General features: G+C 48.8%; 1 protein-coding gene across 1 annotated transcript in view; it reads right to left on the reverse strand.

Annotated features, from left to right (window-relative positions):
- Positions 1-13,100: 13,100 nt before the first annotated feature.
- Positions 13,101-18,826, reverse strand: part of LOC142311617 (keratin, type I cytoskeletal 19-like) — a 59,370-nt gene continuing 53,644 nt past the window's right edge. Inside the window, exon 8 of the mRNA XM_075350180.1 lies at positions 13,101-17,304. Coding sequence (XP_075206295.1) covers positions 17,213-17,304 — 92 coding nt within the window. The 3' untranslated portion in view covers positions 13,101-17,212. The remainder of the gene's footprint in view (positions 17,305-18,826) is intronic.

Raw genomic sequence — 18,826 nt, forward strand, 5'->3', positions numbered from 1 at the left:
TTGAGCGGTTAAGAACAAACCTTGAAAGCTTCGTTCTTCGCGGGTAAATTATCGGGTTGCATGCAGCTACTCCCCGACCTAGAGTCTACGTACCCCGTCATGCCTAGATCCCAGCCCAGTGATGGTGCAAACCCGCCGGCTGTCCTGCTCGACAGATCCGTGCACCTTGTCACGATCCCCTGCGACCGGGGGTCCAACTCCTCTAGGCCCAGACCACCGCCTGCCACCTAGACAGCTTCTCACTGGGAGTCCCCGCTCCCGACATCCTCAGAGCTCCTCACAGCTCGAGGGCTACTCTCTCACCAACACTCACTAACCGACTAACTACTAGCTCACTATACTCCTCACCTCCCCTCCCTGACCCCCCCCCAGGTGGGTGACTCTATTCCACTGAAGCCGGCCACTGGTGTGTCTGGTGAGTGTGGTGCAGGGTGTATCAAGGATTTGATTAGCTGATGTAGGCAACACCATTTGGTTAGGGACCCATAACCAAGAGGGAGGTGAATACTGCACGGGAGGGTATTTTGTGCAATACCCTGTGACGACCTGAGAGTCCAGGGGCGTCACAAAAAGGTCCCACAAGTTCATCTTTGATGATACCAGCCCATACCAGTACCCCACCTCCACCTTGCTGGCGTCTGAGTTGGAGTGAAGCGCTCTCCCATTACTGATCCAGTCTCTGGCCCATCCATCTGACCCATCAAGTGTCACTCTCATTTCATCAGTCCATAAAACCTTTGAAAAGTCTTAAGATATTTCTTGGCTCAGTCTTGACGTTTTATCTTATGTTTTTTGTTCAAAGGTGGTTGTTTTTCAGCCTTCCTTACCTTGGCCATGTCCCTGAGTATGGCACACCTTGTGCTTTTTGATACTCTAGTAATGTTGCAGCTCTGAAATATGGCCAAACTGGTGGCAAATGGCATTTTGGCAGCTTCACGCTTGATTTTCCTCAATTCATGGGCAGTTATTTTGCGCATTTTTTTGCCCAACACGCTTCTTGCAACCCTGTTGGCTATTTGCCATGAAACGCTTGATTGTTCTGTGATCACGCTTCAAAAGTTTGGCAATTTCAAGACTGCTGCATCCCTTTGCAAGACATCTCACAATTTTGGACTTTTCAGAGCCCGTCAAATCTCTCTTCTGATCCATTTTGCCAAAGGAAAAGAAATTACCTAATAATTAAGCACACCTAATATAGGGTGTTGATGTCATTACACCACACCCCTCCTCATTACAGAGATGCACATCACCTGATTTACTTAATTTGTAGTTGGCTCTCAAGCCTATACAGTTTGGAGTAGGACAACATGTATAAAAATGATCATGTGATGAAAATATTCATTTGCCTAATATTTCTGCACACAGTGTATATATTTAAGGTTATTGTAATTTAAATAGAGCTGGGATATATCCAATTAAGAAACAATGATATTCCTTAGTAGGCAACATCAAATACTCTGAATTTTATGGGGCAAGCTTCTTTTTTAACCACTGTGTCTAGTAGTTCAGTTCTAGATGAAAGGAGTCATCTGGGATTTTACAATTGAGGATCATCAATATGAGGTCAGAGGAAGAGCCCGGACTGCTGACCCGAAGGGGCTTAAGGGAGGGCTACATGACTAGGAGGGATGCCAGGCCATAGGGTAATAAGGGGTTAATGGAGAAAGTCAGTTTGGGCGCGAAATTTGGGGGTGGTGCTAAGGGGCAGTTAGGATCAGGGGTCAGTTTGATTGGTCAAGGGATGGTGGCTATAGGGGGTAGTATATAGGGCAGGTCAGAGGGGGGGTGGGTCATTCCTACCTGGACGGTGACTGGAATCGTTGTGGCTGGATCCCGAAGATGGAGGACTTCATGGCACAGATGAAGAGGATGGCGGAGCAGCGTGGGCAGCGTTGGATGGACGAGCAGCTCCAGCGATGGTCCGGCGTCGGCGAGGAAGATGGGACCCCCCTGCCTCCGAAGCGGCAGCGAAGAACTCGGCCCCCGGAGCGCCTCAGCCCGGAGATGACGCCGAGGAGCCGGCAGCGGAGACGGAGCCCAAGTGGATGTGCGGCGGTGGATCCGGGAGCCGGAACGTCGCGAGGCCCCGGCCGGAAGTCGGGCCGCGGGCGCCAAGGCAACGGGGCGGTGAGCGACACGGCCGGCCTCCCCTCCTCTTCCGGTTCGCGGCGCACGGCAGTGACGCGCGCGTCGCGGCCGCGTGACCCGGCGCGGTCACCTGACCCGGCGCGGTCATCTGACCCGTCGCGGTCACCTGACCCGGCGCGGTCACGTGCTCCGCTGCGCTCACGTGACCCGGCGTCCCCTGGTGCTCCGGCGGCCTCACCTGACCGAGCGCGCTCACCTGACCCGCCGCGGTCACGTGGGGCGGCGCGGTCACGTGGGGCGGCGCGGTCACGTGGGGCGGCGCGGTCGCGTGGGGCAGCGCGGTCACGTGGGGCGGCGCTGTCACCTGACCGGGCGCTGTCACCTGACCGGGCGCGGTCATGTGACCCCGCGTACTCACCCGTCCCGGCGCGTCCCCGCGATACGGCAGGCTCGCCTGACCCGGTGCGGTCACCTGACCCGCCGCGGTCACGTGGGCCGGCGCGGTCGCGTGGGTCGGCGGGGTCGCGTGGGCCAGCGGGGTCGTATGAGCCAGCGGGGTCACGGGGGCCAGCTGGGTTGCGCGGGCCAGCGGGATCGCGGGGCGCAGATGAGGCCACAGTGGCGGCGGCAGCAAGGTCCAGGAGCAGAGCGGGGCCCCTGCAGGAGCATGGGGTCCCAGTGTCGGCGGGGGAGTCCGTGCGGAGACGGCCCGGATCAGCGGGGCCCGGCCTGGGATCGCAGCGGAGGGACAACGATGGGACGGCGTCGGGATCAGCCGGAGCACGCGGGGATGCCGGACGGCATGCCCCAGGCGGTGTATATGTGGCGGAGCCAGCGTCTGGATCGTCGCGGAGGATGGATGGTGCTGCGGGCGGACGGGGCCTAAGGTCGAGTCTGCCGGACGGCGGGCTCCCTGGGCCTGGGTCCAGTGAGGACGATGAGGCCACCCTGGAGGAGGACGGCGCGGAGGACGGCACCGGGGACCAGATCGTGGAGGTCGGCGAGGCGGCTGGAGTGCGACGCGGAGGACATGTGACGGCTGTTTCGGGATCTTCTCGGAGTCAGCCTGGTAAGACCACGGTTTCTTCTATTTCTCGTGCATCTGGTTTGGCTATGGATGGTGTGTCTGGTGATATGGATGGCGTGCAGGGCGTGCATGTGGTTGGTGGTACGGGTGGTTTACTTGGTGGCCCGAGTGGTGGGCGGGTCGTGAATGTGGTGACGGGTGACGGCAGTGTGGCATCCGAGTTGTTGAGGTTGGTTAGGGGTTTGTTTGCCCCTGTGGGGGGCCCTAGCTTGGTGTGGCAGGGAGCGACGGGGCAGGAGGTTGCGACTCCTGCGGTTGGAGGGGTTGCTAGTGGCAATGCGGTTGGCGAGCCGGTGGTGGCGGCTCCCGCGGCCCCAGCTGCGGCTCCCGCTGCCGCAGCTGCGGCTGCAGTGGACATTGTTCGATTGGATGACAAGGCGAGAGGGGAAGTGTATGTTTGCTTTGATGGCCCGTTGGGGGCGCATCTGAAGCAGGAGACCAGGGAAAAAATATGGAAGGATGAATATGTTGAAATATTCTCATTGCTTCCGTTGGAAAAGTTTAATCTGGATCGGGTTAAACCGGATGAGAGCAAAAAGGACGAGGAAGAACGGCGGCGTTATCGCCTTATTCCCCGCACTTTTCAGAACTGGTTGCAGGCCTTTGTGATACTGGCCGGTGTGGTGGGGGAAAAGGCTCCGGATAACTGTACGGCGCTTTTTTGTTATCTGGATTCTATCTGTGAGGCGTATAGGACCTATGGGGGGACTGCTTGGCTACGGTATGACGAGCAGTTTCGCCAGAGGAAGGCGGTCAGACCCAGTTTACGGTGGGACCACAAAGAAATTAGTCTATGGATGCGGCTGATGGCTGCGCCGAAGTCGGCATCACAGTCCTTTCCAGGGGGCACCGGCGGGGGATCATTTGGCACCTCGTCGGGGCCCAAAAAGGGCGTTTGCTGGCAGTTTAATGAGAAGGAATGCCGGTTTGGGTCTTCCTGCCGATTCAAGCACGAGTGTTCGGGCTGTGGTGGCGCCCACAGTCACCTTAAGTGCTTCCGGAAGGGAAAAGGAAAGGCCGCTGAGTCTTCGTCAAAAAGGGAGGACCCCGGTGAGGGTAGATCGGATGGCGCCGTTTCTAAGTAGATACCCGGATCGGGGGTCGGCGGAATTGTTGAGTGACGGTTTTAGTTTTGGTTTCAAGATACCGTCAGTGGTTAAGACGGGAGAGATTCGTTTAAAAAATTTACAGTCGACTCGCCTACATGGTGAGATTGTTGCGGATAAGTTACGGAAGGAGGTGGAGCTAGGACAGATGGCGGGGCCTTTTGATGCCCCTCCATTGCCGGACTTGGTTGTGTCCCCGTTGGGGTTGGTCCCGAAAAAGGAACCTAACAAGTTTCGGCTCATCCACCATTTGTCCTATCCTACTGGCCGGTCGGTGAACGATGGTATTGATCCTGAGCTGGTTTCGGTTTCGTATGTCCGCTTTGATAAGGCTGTGGAATGGTTAAGGAAGTTGGGTTGTGGTTCGCTTTTGGCGAAAACGGATATAGAAGCGGCCTTCCGCCTGTTGCCGGTGCACCCGGACAGTTTTCACCTGTTGGGGTGTTGGTGGGAGGACAAGTTTTATGTAGATTGTTGTTTGCCTATGGGCTGTTCAATTTCATGTTCTTATTTTGAGAAGTTTAGTTGTTTCTTGGAATGGGTAATTAAGGAGGAGGCGGGTCTAGATTCAGTGTTGCATTACTTGGACGACTTTTTGTGCATGGGGCCTGCGGGATCCTCGCAGTGTTCCCTTTTGCTTCGGACAGTGGAGCAGGTTGCTCGCCGGTTTGGCGTTCCGTTGGCGCCGGAGAAGACGGAGGGTCCGGTTACGGTTTTGAAATTCCTGGGTATCGAGCTGGATACGGTTGCCATGGAGTGCCGCTTGCCGGAGGACAAGCTGGTGGATTTGAGGCGTTGCGTTCAAGGGGCCATTGAGGCCAAGAAGATTCGTTTATGGGACTTGCAGTCCCTGTTGGGGAAGTTGAATTTTGCGTGTAGAATATTGCCGATGGGGAGAGTTTTTTCCCGTCGCTTGGCTCAAGCCACCACCGGTGTGTTGCACCCTTTGCATTTTGTGCGTTTGAAGGTGGAGCATAAGGCGGACCTGAGAGTGTGGTCCCGTTTTTTGCAGCTGTATAATGGACGGTCATTGTGGCTTCGTGAGGTGGTGTCAAATGAGGAGTTGGTGCTGTATACGGACGCGGCGGGTTCCAGTGGTTTTGGCGCATATTTTGGGGGGAGATGGTGTGTCGGCAGGTGGCCTGATTCGTGGCGGGTTTGCGGTCTGACTAGGAATTTGGCCCTGTTGGAACTTTTCCCTATTGTCGTGGCCTTAGAGGTTTGGGGACAGGATTTGAAAGACAGGAAGGTGCGTTTCATGTGTGACAACCTGGGGGTTGTTCAGTGTGTTAACAAGTTGACAGCTGATTCCCCCCCGGTGGTGGATCTCTTGCGTCATTTGGTGCTGAAATGTCTGGAGTTGAACTTGTGGGTCTGCGCTGTACATGTGCCGGGGGTGCTGAATTCTGTGGCTGATGCTTTATCTCGCTTCCAGTGGGACCGCTTTCGAATGCTGGCGCCGGACGCGGAGCAGCAGGAGACCGTATGGCCCGTCTGGTTGTGGGACCTGGTTTGCAGCCGGCCTGGGAATTGATCCGACATTCGGTGGCACCCAGTACGTGGCGCAGCTATAATTCAGCGTGGGACCGTTGGCTCGAGTTGGTTGATGAGGTGGGAGGTCATGTATCTGAAGGTGACAGAGTTTATTTAGTTTTGTTCATGTTGGGCAGGGCTAAGGAAGAAGGCCTTTCGTGGTCGGCCGTGGCGGGCAGGTTAGCGGGCATTTCCTTCTTTTTCAAGTTATTGGGCTGGAAGGATGTTACGAAGGATTTCTGGGTGCGCCAGGTGATGAAGGGTTACCGGAGGGCGGGGGCGCGCCGAGACCTTCGGCGCCCGGTATCTTTTGAGCTGCTGGGCAAGCTGTTGTCGGTGTTGCCTCGGGTGTGCTGTTCGGAGTATGAATGCCAGTTGTTCGGGACCGCTTTTGTTTTGGCCTTCTTTGGGGCGTTTAGAATTAGTGAACTGGTGAGCAGAAACACGAGGAGTCACGGAGGTTTGTTGCTGGAGGACGTGGAATGCGGTATGGATGTGGTGCGGTGTTGCTTGAGACGGTCAAAGACGGACCAGCTGGGTAGAGGTCGGATGGTGGAACTATGGGGTGTACCTGGTTTAGCGGAGTGCCCTGTCAGATGGCTGTCGGCGTTTTTAGAAGTGAGGGGAGCTCGCCCGGGGTCCCTTTTGTCCCACCAGGACGGGTCAGCCTTGTCGAGTTACCAATTTGTCTGCATATTGGGTGGCACGGTGACTCAGTGGTTAGCACTGCAGTCTTGCAGCGCTGGGGTCCTGGGTTCAAATCCCACCAAGGACACCATCTGCAAGGAGTTTGTATGTTCTCCCCGTGTTTGCGTGGGTTTCCTCCGGGTACTCCGGTTTCCTCCCACACTCCAAAGACATACAGATAGGGACTTTAGATTGTGAGCCCCAATGGGGACAGTATTGCAAATGTATGTAAAGCGCTGTGGAATTAATAGCGCTATATAAATGAATAAAATTATTAATAAAAAAAAAAAAAAAAATTATTATTATCTTTCGGAGGTGCCTGCAGTGTTGCGGTCTCAACGAGGCTGAGTTCGCGTCGCATTCCTTTCGGATTGGGGCTGCGACTCAGGCGGCTCGTTGGGGTCTGGGCGCGCAGGCTCTCCGTAAGATTGGACGATGGGACTCGGCCAGGTTTAGATCTTACGTCCGGCCGAACTTGTTGTGAGCTATTGGTGGGGAAGAGGGGGGGGGGTCGGGGGCGGTATTTGTTTGGTAATCATTACCCATTTTCTTCCTCGTGCCCCCCCCCCACCCCCTCTGTGTTGTCACCTTTTGTTTTGTAGGTTTACCGTTGTTGGTGTGGGTGCTCGGCCACTCATACGTGTATTGGGGGGCGTTTCGTGCGGGAATACGACCGGACGGCCGCCAGTTGGGGGTTCCCAGAGAAAAGGCTACTGTGCGATGGATCGGGGTCAGGGGCATGCTGTGGAGTGAGGTGTTGCCTACCTGGCGCCACCATTCGCAGCTGGACAGAGCACCGGACGTGGTAGTACTACACGCGGGTGGGAATGACCTGGGTCTCCGGGCTTCCAGGGACCTGATACAAGACATAAAATGTGACTGCCTGCGGCTCCTGTCTTCCCACCCGGGTCTAGTAATTGTCTGGTCGGATATGGTTGCGCGGCTGACATGGCGGCACGCCAGGTCGGTGGAGGCAGTAAACAGGGCGCGAAGTAAAGTGAATCGGGAGATTGGGCGGTTCATTTCCCGGGTTGGGGGTGTCTCTGTTCGGCACCCGGAGTTGGAAGCGGCGTCCGCCGACTTGTTGCGCCGGGACGGGGTCCATTTAAATTCGGTGGGAAATGATATTTGGGCCTTAGGGCTGATGGAGGGGCTTGAGAAGGCTTTGTTGGTGTGGGAGGACTCGCGCGCACAAGGGGTCATGCGAGCTCGCGGTGGCGGAAAGGAGGGGGGTGTCTGAAGGTGGGGGTTTGCACAGAGGAGAGGACGGAACCCAGTGCCGGAGCGGGTTACCTCTAGCGGTGCAATTGTTTGGTAAACGGGTCCTTGCTGGGTTGAGTCTCAGCGGGACATAGTGGGGGCAACATCTGGCTTGGGCTCTCGAGTCGGTGTGTTGCGGCTGAGGGTCAGGAGACGGGCTGATGTTGCAAAGAACATTTTGGTTAACCTTCAGGTACCCCCCCTTCCTTTTTTCGGGTTCTTCAATGAAGAGTTGTATTGTTACATGGCTGATGTTTATGTTATGAATAAATGGGGCTGCTGTGCCCTTTATATTCCAACGTCACACAGTGTTTGTGTTTATTTTAGATAAGAACCCTAGGGGGTAGGGGGTTGTTGGGGAAGGTCAAAGGCCTTCAGTCAGACATTCCGGAGTCAAGGAAGAGCCCGGACTGCTGACCCGAAGGGGCTTAAGGGAGGGCTACATGACTAGGAGGGATGCCAGGCCATAGGGTTAATAAGGGGTTAATGGAGAAAGTCAGTTTGGGCGCGAAATTTGGGGGTGGTGCTAAGGGGCAGTTAGGATCAGGGGTCAGTTTGATTGGTCAGGGGGTGGTGGCTATAGGGGGTAGTATATAGGGCAGGTCAGAGGGGGGGTGGGTCATTCCTACCTGGACGGTGACTGGAATCGTTCCCGCCCGCCCGCCCTAATTGTGGATTCGACATCGATGAAGAAAAGACGGAAGATCGTATTTGTCGCAGCGGCGGAAAGGAGGGGGGTGTCTGAAGGTGGGGGTTTGCACAGAGGAGAGGACGGAACCCAGTGCCGGAGCGGGTTACCTCTAGCGGTGCAATTGTTTGGTAAACGGGTCCTTGCTGGGTTGAGTCTCAGCGGGACATAGTGGGGGCAACATCTGGCTTGGGCTCTCGAGTCGGTGTGTTGCGGCTGAGGGTCAGGAGATGGGCTGATGTTGCAAAGAACATTTTGGTTAACCTTCAGGTACCCCCCCCTTCCTTTTTTCGGGTTCTTCAATGAAGAGTTGTATTGTTACATGGCTGATGTTTATGTTATGAATAAATGGGGCTGCTGTGGCCTTTATATTCCAACGTCACACAGTGTTTGTGTTTATTTTAGATAAGAACCCTAGGGGGTAGGGGGTTGTTGGGGAAGGTCAAAGGCCTTCAGTCAGACATTCCGGAGTCATGGGAGTCCTACACCTGGCATCCCAATGTTTAGCTGAAATCTGCCATTTGCCAGATATAAGCAATGTATAAACTGGAACACAGCTTGCTCCATACAATACTTTGTGGCTGCTGCCCAATACTGCACATTATCTTCTATTCAAGAGATTTTCAGATGTTAGGTGGGGGGTGTAGAACAGTTATGTGCGTGTGTGATGGTGTGGCTGACTTGTGTGCATGTGTGCTGATGCATCAGGGTTGTATGCATGTGTGCTAAACTAGCAGAGCTGTGTATGTGAGGGCATCATACTGTGTTGTGGGGTCTGCGAGGGGCATTGGACTACATAGTGGGATATTGAATGTGGTCAACATTATACTGTATGGGAATGGGGCAATGGGGGTTAAGAAAGGCATGCTGTATAGGAACACTATTAGGCTTCACTAGGAGCAATATTTCTGTGAGGGTACATATAAAACACTGACTTAAATAAAAATTGCCAAGCCACGCTACGGGCACCGCAGTGTGTGTCCCTCTTTCCTATCATCCAAAGCTAGGAAGTATGCTGATATTGATTACTCCCTATGCTACCTACAGGTAATATCTTAAGGGTACTTTACACGCTGCGATATCGGTACCGATATTGCTAGCGAGCGTACCCGACCTGTCGGTTGTGCGTCACGGGCAAATCGCTGCCCGTGGTGCACAACATCGCTAACACCCGTCACACGGACTTACCTTCCCTGCGACGTCGCTCTGGCCGGCGATCCGCCTCCTTTCTAAGGGGGAGGTGCGTTTGGCGTCACAGCAACGTCACACGGCAACCGTCCAATAGCAGAGGAGGGGCGGAGATGAGCGGCTGGAACATGCCGGCCACCTCCTTCCTTCCTCATTGCCGGTGGACGCAGGTAAGGAGATGTTCGGCGTTCCTGCGGTGTCACACACAGAGATGTGTGCTGCTGCAGGAATGACGAACAACATCGTACCTGCAGCAGCAACGATATTTGGAAAAGGAGCGACATGTCAACGAGCAATGATTTTTCACCTTTTTGGGCTCGTTGATCGTTGCTTCTTGGTGTCACACGCTGCGATGTCGCTAACGGCGCCGGATGTGCGTCACTAACGACGTGACCCCAATGATATATCATTAGCAATGTCGCAATGTGTAAAGCATCATTTAGTCTCAGACGACTTCTAAAGTCCTGCTGATGCAAGCGTGAACAAAGCCTTACAGTGTCAATAATGTAATATATAAAGCTGAGTGTATATATATGTGCGTGTGTGTATGTGTGGGTGTGTATGTATGTACAGTATGTCCGCTCAAGGAATCCGCACCATCACATTTACAATCACAAAATTTTGCACTGACACTTCACGTGACTCAGGGAACGTCATGGACTATGTTTTTAGGGGAAAATTTAACCCCGCGCTGTACAGTTACTCTCCAAAAAATTACATTAAATTACATTAAAGTCAATAGAACTGGGAGCTACAGGTCAATAATAGGAGCTCTGACATTCTTAGTATAAGACAGCTTATGTGTTAGTTAATATGATTTCAGTGGAGAGAGAGAGAGTCAGACAGACAGACAGACAGACAGAGAGAGACAGGGAGAGACAGACATAGATAGAGACAGACATGGAGACAGAGAGAGACAGATAGACAGACAGAGAGGCTGACAGAGACAGACGGATAGAGAGAGACAGAGACAGAGAGACAGACAGAAAGACAGAGACGGATAGAGAGACAGACAGAAAGAGAGGCAGACAGGAAGAGATAGAGAGAGACAGAGAAACAGACAGAGAGAGACAAACAGAGAGACAGAGAGAGACAGATAGAGAAACAGAGAGAGAGTCAGGCAGGCAGGGAGAGACAGACAGACAGAGAGGGCGACAGAGTGAGGGAAAGAGACAGAAAGATAGTTACTATCCCGGACAACGTCGGGTACTACAGTTAGTTGAATATATTTTAGACTCTGGTGTTGACGAGGTCAGTTGACGGTTTACACCAGTGTTACACCCCTGAGAAGTACTTGATACATCTGGAACAAGGGTGCAGAATGAATGTAATCAATAGACATGAGGGTGTGATAAAATGTTTGGAAGGGTACTTTTCCATAGTTGCCTCAACATACAGTAGATGTTTCCTTGTACCAACGTGGCCACACAAGAACACTTCCACATTTTGGTTTGTCTTTGTGACTCTGAAAAGAAGATCTACTTTTCTGCCGGACCACTCTTCACCATGGGCTCTTTCTCCTACTGTCGCTGTTGCATCTTTTCTGTAATCTCGGACTTGTAGATTCATAAGAGGAGAGATTCAATTTAATAATAGCATTAAAGACCAGGATGTGCATTTACACCAGACCGACACAATTGACGCTATTGACAGGAGCTCATCCCATATGTTAGAATAGACGTTTATTTGGAATTACAGACAGTAAAATGACGAGATAAGAGGCACGGACATTGTACAGATGACAGGTAAGTGCTTGAGTTCACATAACTTTACAGATCTGAATTATCGATACATTTAGGCGGGCTTTGCACACTACGACATCGCAGGTGCGATGTCGGTGGGGTCAAATCGAAAGTGACGCACATCCGGCGTCACTTGCGATGTCGTAGTGTGTAAATCCTAGATGATACGATGAACGAGCGCAAAATCGTCGTCATCGTATCATCGCTGCAGCCTCCGACATTTCCATAATGCCGGGGGAGCGACAGGTACGATGTAGTTCCTCGCTCCTGCGGCAGCACACATCGCTGTGTGTGAAGCCGCAGGAGCGAGGAACTTCACCTTACCTGCCTCCCGGCTGCAATGAGAAGGACGGAGGTGGGCGGGATGTTTACATCCTGCTCATCTCCGCCCCTCCACTTCAATTGGCCGCCTGCCGTGTGACGTCACTGTGACGCCGCACGACCCGCCCCCCAAGGAAGGAGGCGGGTCGCCGGCCAGAGGGACGTCGCACGGCAGGTATGTGCGTGTAAAGCTGCCGTAGCGATAATAATCGCTACGGCAGCTTTCACTATATATCGAACGTGCGACGGGGGCGGGACTATCGCTGCAGCATCGGTAACAAATTGTTACCGATGTTGCAACGTGCAAAGCCCGCCTTACAGCAATCCATAAATACACCGAAGTACAACATACATTTTGTACATTTATGTTTTTGTACATATGATATCATTCTCACATACATGTCTACCAGCTCTCTAACACCTGCAGATAACTATTCCATGAAGAAACTTTATCATGACCTTTAGTGACCAGTCAGTGTCCTTAAAACTGTCAATGAAAGTGGGAAAAAAATGTAAAAGAAAGGACAAAAGGTACTTTAAGAGGTTTTCAAGTTTCGGATGCAAACATACTGTGCCTTACTCACTCTCTCCAGGTCCAGCACTGAGACTTCCACTGATCCTGGTGTTTATTATTGTCTGCAGCGCTGATGTTACATCAAAGACATTGCAGACAATCAGTGAGCTCAGTGGGTCGTGCTGTCAAGTCAGGAGGAGACGCTGAGCTCACTTATAGGCTGCTGGGCTGTCATGATGTCAATGCTGCACACAATAACAGACATTGAGAACAGCAGATGGACCCTAGGAGGGTGAGAAAAGGACAGGTTGTTTTTTTAAACAATCTGCATCCAGGGGAGAGGGGTTTTCAAAAACCAGAAAACCTCTTTAATGCCTTACTTCTATTCACAAAGGTATAGATTAAAGTTGATCTACCTATCCATCTGTCCTATCAGATATCTGAGCTTAACATAATTTTAGAGGGGGAGATAGGTTGTTCTGAGATATTTTATTATGATTTAATACAGTTTTTTTATGTAAAAGCCTGTTTTAATGGTGCTGTGAGTCATCATGGAGAATGTCTGTAAGTCCTGCTTCCCCCACTACCACCCACACAGAGATTGACAGCTTTTTCTGTACAGTGTTGTATTTCAAAATAGCTGTCAAACCATGTGTATGGGCAAGGACTGCAGGACTCACAGGCTCTATGAGTAGGGGGCAGGATTCAAAGGCTTTATGAGTAGGGGAGCAAGACTCACCACCTTTCTATATGAGTAGGTGAGCAGGACATACAGGCTTTCTATATGAGTAGGGAAGCAGGACTCACAAGCTCTATGAGTAGGGGAGCAAGACTCACAGGCTTTCTCTATGAGTAGGGGGGCAGGACTCAAAGGCTTTATAAGTAGGGGAGCAGGCCTCACAAGCTTTATGAGTAGGGGAGCAGGACTCACCACCTTTCTATATGAGTAGGTGAACAGGACATACAGGCTTTCTATATGAGTAGGGAAGCAGGACTCACAAGCTCTATGAGTAGGGGAGCAAGACTCACAGGCTTTCTCTATGAGTAGGGGGGCAGGACTCAAAGGCTTTATAAGTAGGGGAGCAGGCCTCACAAGCTTTATGAGTAGGGGAGCAGGACTCACCACCTTTCTATATGAGTAGGTGAGCAGGACATACAGGCTTTCTATATGAGTAGGGAAGCAGGACTCACAAGCTCTATGAGTAGGGGAGCAAGACTCACAGGCTTTCTCTATGAGTAGGGGGGCAGGACTCACAGGCTTTATAAGTAGGGGAGCAGGACTCACAGGTTTTTTCTAGGAGTAGGGAAGCAGGACTCAGTCTTTGTCTATGAGTATGGGAGCAGGACTCACAAGCTTTCTTTTTGAGTAGGGGAGCAGGACTCACAAGCTTTCGATATGAGTAGGGAAACAGGACTCACAGGATTTCTCAATGAGTAGGGAAGTAGGACCCAAAGGCTTTATGAGCAGAAAGCAGGACTTACAGGTTTTCTCTATGAGTAAAGGAGCAGGACTCACAAGCTTTCGATATGAGTATTGAAACAGGACTCACAGGCTTTTTCTATGAGTAGTGAAGCAGGACTCACAGGCTCTCTCTAAAGTAGGGGAGCAGGACTCACAGCTTTTCTCTATGAATAGGGGAGCAGGACTCACAGCTTTCTTTTCAGTAACGTGGAAAGGATTCACAGGATTTCTCTATGAGTGACATGGAAAGGACTCACAGGATTTCTCTATGAGTGACATGGAAAGGACTCCCAGGCTTTCTCTATGAGTGACCTGGAAAGGACTCACAGGATTTCTCTATGAGTGACCTGGAAAGGACTCACAGGCTTTCTCTATGAGTGACCTGGAAAGGACTCACAGGATTTCTCTATGAGTGACCTGGAAAGGACTCACAGGCTTTCTCTAGGAGTGACCTGGAAAGGACTCACAGGCTTTCTCTATGAGTGACATGGAAAGGACTCAAACTCTTCATCCTATAAGTCATCTTTATAGCATATAAATAAGCATTTACATGCAAAATACTTAATCAGATCCTTGATAAAAAATAACTTTATTCAACTTCCTCTACTCTATTCTGTTCTGCTCTGAAATAAGACACCTGACAGAACTAATTCTCGGATTCTCAAATCTCACCCAATTTTTATCTGTAAATAGAAATAAAAAGAGATTGTGAAATCTAAAACATATAAAAAAGTACAAATCAAATTAATATTTGAGCATCATATTTAGCAGTTTCCAACACACACCTAGTATTTTTTTCCCAACATTGAATTTACATAAACTGCCCCGTCCTGGTAATGGGTTGTACAATATTGTAAAAACAGCACCAAACATGTTCATGATTATTTTTGGTATTTTTATTTTTCCACAAAGTCCAATTTGCAATGCCATACAACCAGTATAATGTAATTTTTGGAACATTCCAATAATTCTTTTAAGCTTTACCATATCATGCCAATCCAATGCGGAAATCATACTTCCATGGGAACATTCATAAAAACCATGTTATTCCATAGGGAAAATTGGACAAATAATTATGTATCAGAGCCGAGTTTGTCATAAGTCGTCCCGTTTTTTTTATCAGTAGTTATCTATGGGAATTTGTGTTAAACTTACTGTGTTAATAGGTAAATGACACTTTCAGCTCTGATACACTAATTAATAGCATACAAATCACTCTATTATCTATATTACATTCACACCAAAGAAGGGATCTAAGTGACCCTAAGATGTAAGAAAAAAAATTGTAAGTATAAAAAAATACAGCTTGATTAAAATAATAAGAAAATATAAATAAGAAAAGGTATGAAATAGGAGCTCAGCATGTGAAACTAAGTAAGACGGAAATATTAATGTAAAATCAGATACACAATGGGCCTCATCTCTTGCAACACGTGGAAAGAAAGAACATAGAAGCTGTAAATTGCTGCCAGACAAATTTTAAAGTGTTCCTCAAGTGATGACCAGAAGAATGTCTCCCATCAGCTCAGCCCTGGTCTCCAGATGGCTGCACAATGCCAAATTTTTTGTCTAAGAAACTTCTCCAGTCTTTCAGTGCCATAATCTGCTATTAGAAGTCATGGCCATGACTTTAAAGGGCATATTCATCAAAAATGTAAAACTGCCTGTTTGTTAGTAATTCTCAAATTAGAGCTTCACCCAAAGTCTGGTAGTTATGCTTCACTTACTTTCAGAGATATAGACAACTTCCTGTTTGGTTGTGGCAGCCATTTTAGTAGAAATAAGCACAGGAAGTACAGTCATATTGGTTTTTCTCTCTTGAAATAGCTTTTCAGAAACTGAAACTTTGTCATAAATTACACCTGATAACAGAACAATAATTTAACATCCGTTTCTGTGAAGTTAATTTAAAGGGACTTTGTCAGCACAGGATGACTGTTCACACCAAGTACTGGCATTCCTGCATCATGGCATGGCCAATCATTTAAATTCACCTTCCCACTTGCTTGTTTTCCCTCATTCTCCACCCTCACCTCTTCTGTGATTGACAGCTCTGGCTTCATAGAGCTAGAGAAGGGAGGAAACAGAAATCCAGCAGGTATAGATAAAGTATTAGACCCGCCATGATGAACAAGTGGCTTTACTTGGTGTGAACAGTCATCCTGTGCTGATAGAGTCACTTTAAGACTGCAAGGCAACATTTGTCAGGCAAAAGTGAAATTGCAGAGATCCATAGTGACATTGGATGTAATGATTTGCCATAGCAAAACGCAAGCGACTTGTCTACAACTGGGCCAAACTTGTCAAAGAACTGCTGTCGCGTGACACGTTAGCCCCGGAATAGGAACCTAAATGGCTGGATATCCTGTTGTCACATTTACAGAAATGGCATAACAAAATCTACAAGTAATGAATAGATCAGCTGGCATCTGATTGGTTTTTAATAGCTTCACTTATATGTGATTTTGAGGCCCATTGTGTATCTTTACATATCAAACATTTAACAAATACTAAAATTATGCTTAAAATAAAATTCCATAAATTCTATAAATGTATTTCTATAACAAATATTCTATGTACTTAAATAGTGTGAGAACACGTTTTGGGAACTTTTTTCTGTTTTACGTTAAGAATTGATTATTACCCATGACTACTCTATTTAATGTTGACAAAAAGTGGCCAATAAATACATGGGATCCAATACTTTTCTTTTGGGGGAGTTCATTTGCAGATTCCATCGTACAGAACAGGAAAATTATTTATTTTTTTATGTGATTCCCAAAGATTCCTTGCTGGAATCCAATGAGCCTCTATACCAGTCAAAGGTGTTCTGTCGGGCCTTGCTGGTATCCATTGTACATCCAATCAGGCAGTTTGTAGCTTTTGAACTGAACATAGCTTTGATAATGAATTATCTGGATAATCATGCTATAATTTGCTGGTAAACTGGCACCAAGTGTTTCATTTCCCTGCAGCTCCCCCACAGGAAGTATGAAGCATTACACAGTGCCCACTGAAATAAATAGGCTATCTGTGTAATTTAAGTATGTGCTGGGTCCTCCAGAGATTAGACAGTCTTTGGAGTCACTTTCTGGCTAATAGATGGGGTTTCGAATTGAGTCCTCTCTATTAAAATCCTTATAATGTCACCATTACCACCTATTGTCATTGAGGGTCTATACAACATGTATGAAAAAAAACCAGCTTCAGATATTTAAAAAAAAAAATCACATTTTCGGGAACTTGCTCCTATATGAAACCCTTACAAAAAGACCCAGCATATAATGAAAAAATGTAACCTAGATCATATTGCAATAATAATAAAAGTTGACCTGGCATCTATCTTATTTTTTTAGGAGACCACCCCGGTACTTTCCATAGTTCCCCTGTGTTCTCATTAATAAATATTGTTCTGGACAGGTATGTATTAGAGTAGTCCTACTGTACATTAATGATAAATATTGGCACATGTAAACAGGGTATCTCTCTCCCAATGTATATCGCGGGGCATCCCAGGATCTGATTGTTCATGGATATCACAGTTTCTGTGGGATCTCCGAAATGTGGGAGTTCACAACTCTTCCATTAACCATGTCTTGAACGATGGTCTTGACTTTTCGGTTTCCATCTGAAGGGGCAGAGACATTTGTTTATTTTGGTATTCAGGGGAAAAAAAAAGTTCTGGAAGCCAATCATTGTGAAGCAATTCAAGAAAACTAGTATTTTGAATTAAGGTCCTTTATTCTAACTCCTGATGATCAGTTTATATCGAGAAGAAACTAGGTATCTATCTATGCCATGAATGGCTGACCATTATACTGCACTAAGCAAAAGTAAGTAATCCTCTTTATGAAGTCTAAATACTTTAATAGGGCTATATACATTGCTAAATTCAATGTACAGATGTAGCATAGGTTATCATTACTCACTAGCTTAATAATCTTCTGTGAGAAGTTATCTCATGTATGGGCATTAAAGGGGTATTTCCATCTCCAAGATCCTATCCCAATATGTAGTAGGTGAAAAGCTGCTGGAGAGTCAATAGAAGCTAATAGGGTCTTATCAGGTGGATAGAATGGGTATAACGATAAGTATTCACTCACCTTGGGTGGTTGTGGAAAGCCCAACTGCTGAAAGCACATGTACTGTATAAAATCCAAGGGCTGCTGCAGTCCCCATGCAAGATACAGGATTGGAGAGAAAAAAGGAGTTAATACACCACACTGCCATTCCAATGAGGCTTGACACAGAGATCAGGATCAATTGAATGTACAATGTGATTGATCCTGAAGAAGGAGCCATGGCTCCAAAACGCGAGAAATAAATCAAGTAATTTCTGTGTCAAGCCTCATAGGAACGGCAGCGTGGTGTATTAACCCCTTCTTTTCTGTCCAATCCAATATGTAGTGTAATAATATGTTTGCAAATACCTCAATTAGAAATGTAGAATAGTTCTCCTGATTATCTGTCTCTAACCTCATGGGCAGGGCATTGCAGCTTATGTATCCATGGTTACGATCATGCATTTAGTCACTGTTAAGCCTGCTTTACATGTTACGATTTCGCATACGATATCGTATGCGATCGTAACCCCCCCATCGTATGTGCGGCACGTTCAATTTGTTGAAAGTGCCGTACAAACGATTAACCCCCGTCACACGTACTTAGCCGTCCATACGACCTCGATGTGGGCGGCAAACGTCCACTTTTTGGAGTGGGAGGGACGTTCGGTGTCACATTGACGTCATGCGGCAGCCGGCCAATAGAAGAGGAGGGGCGGAGATGAGCGGGACGTAAACATCCCGCCCACCTCCTTCCTTCCGCATTACCGGCTGGGAGCCGCAGGACGCAGGTAAGATCTGTTCATCGTTCCCGGGGTGCCACACACTGTGATGTGTGCTACCCCGGGTACGATGAACAATCTGACGTTCAATTTTTAGGAATTGAACGACGTGCATGCGATGAACGTTTTACCGTTCAATTGCAATCGCACGTACCTGTCACACACTGCAATGTACTTACAATGCCGGATGTGTGTCACTTACGACGTGACCCCGCCGACACATCGTAAGATATATTGTAGCGTGTAAAGCTGGCTTTAGTTGCTCATTGTCATAACCATAGATACCTAAGCTACAATGCCCTGCACA

This window comes from Anomaloglossus baeobatrachus, chromosome 5 (genome assembly GCF_048569485.1).
Source record: "Anomaloglossus baeobatrachus isolate aAnoBae1 chromosome 5, aAnoBae1.hap1, whole genome shotgun sequence".
In the NCBI taxonomy this organism is placed as follows: domain Eukaryota; kingdom Metazoa; phylum Chordata; class Amphibia; order Anura; family Aromobatidae; genus Anomaloglossus; species Anomaloglossus baeobatrachus.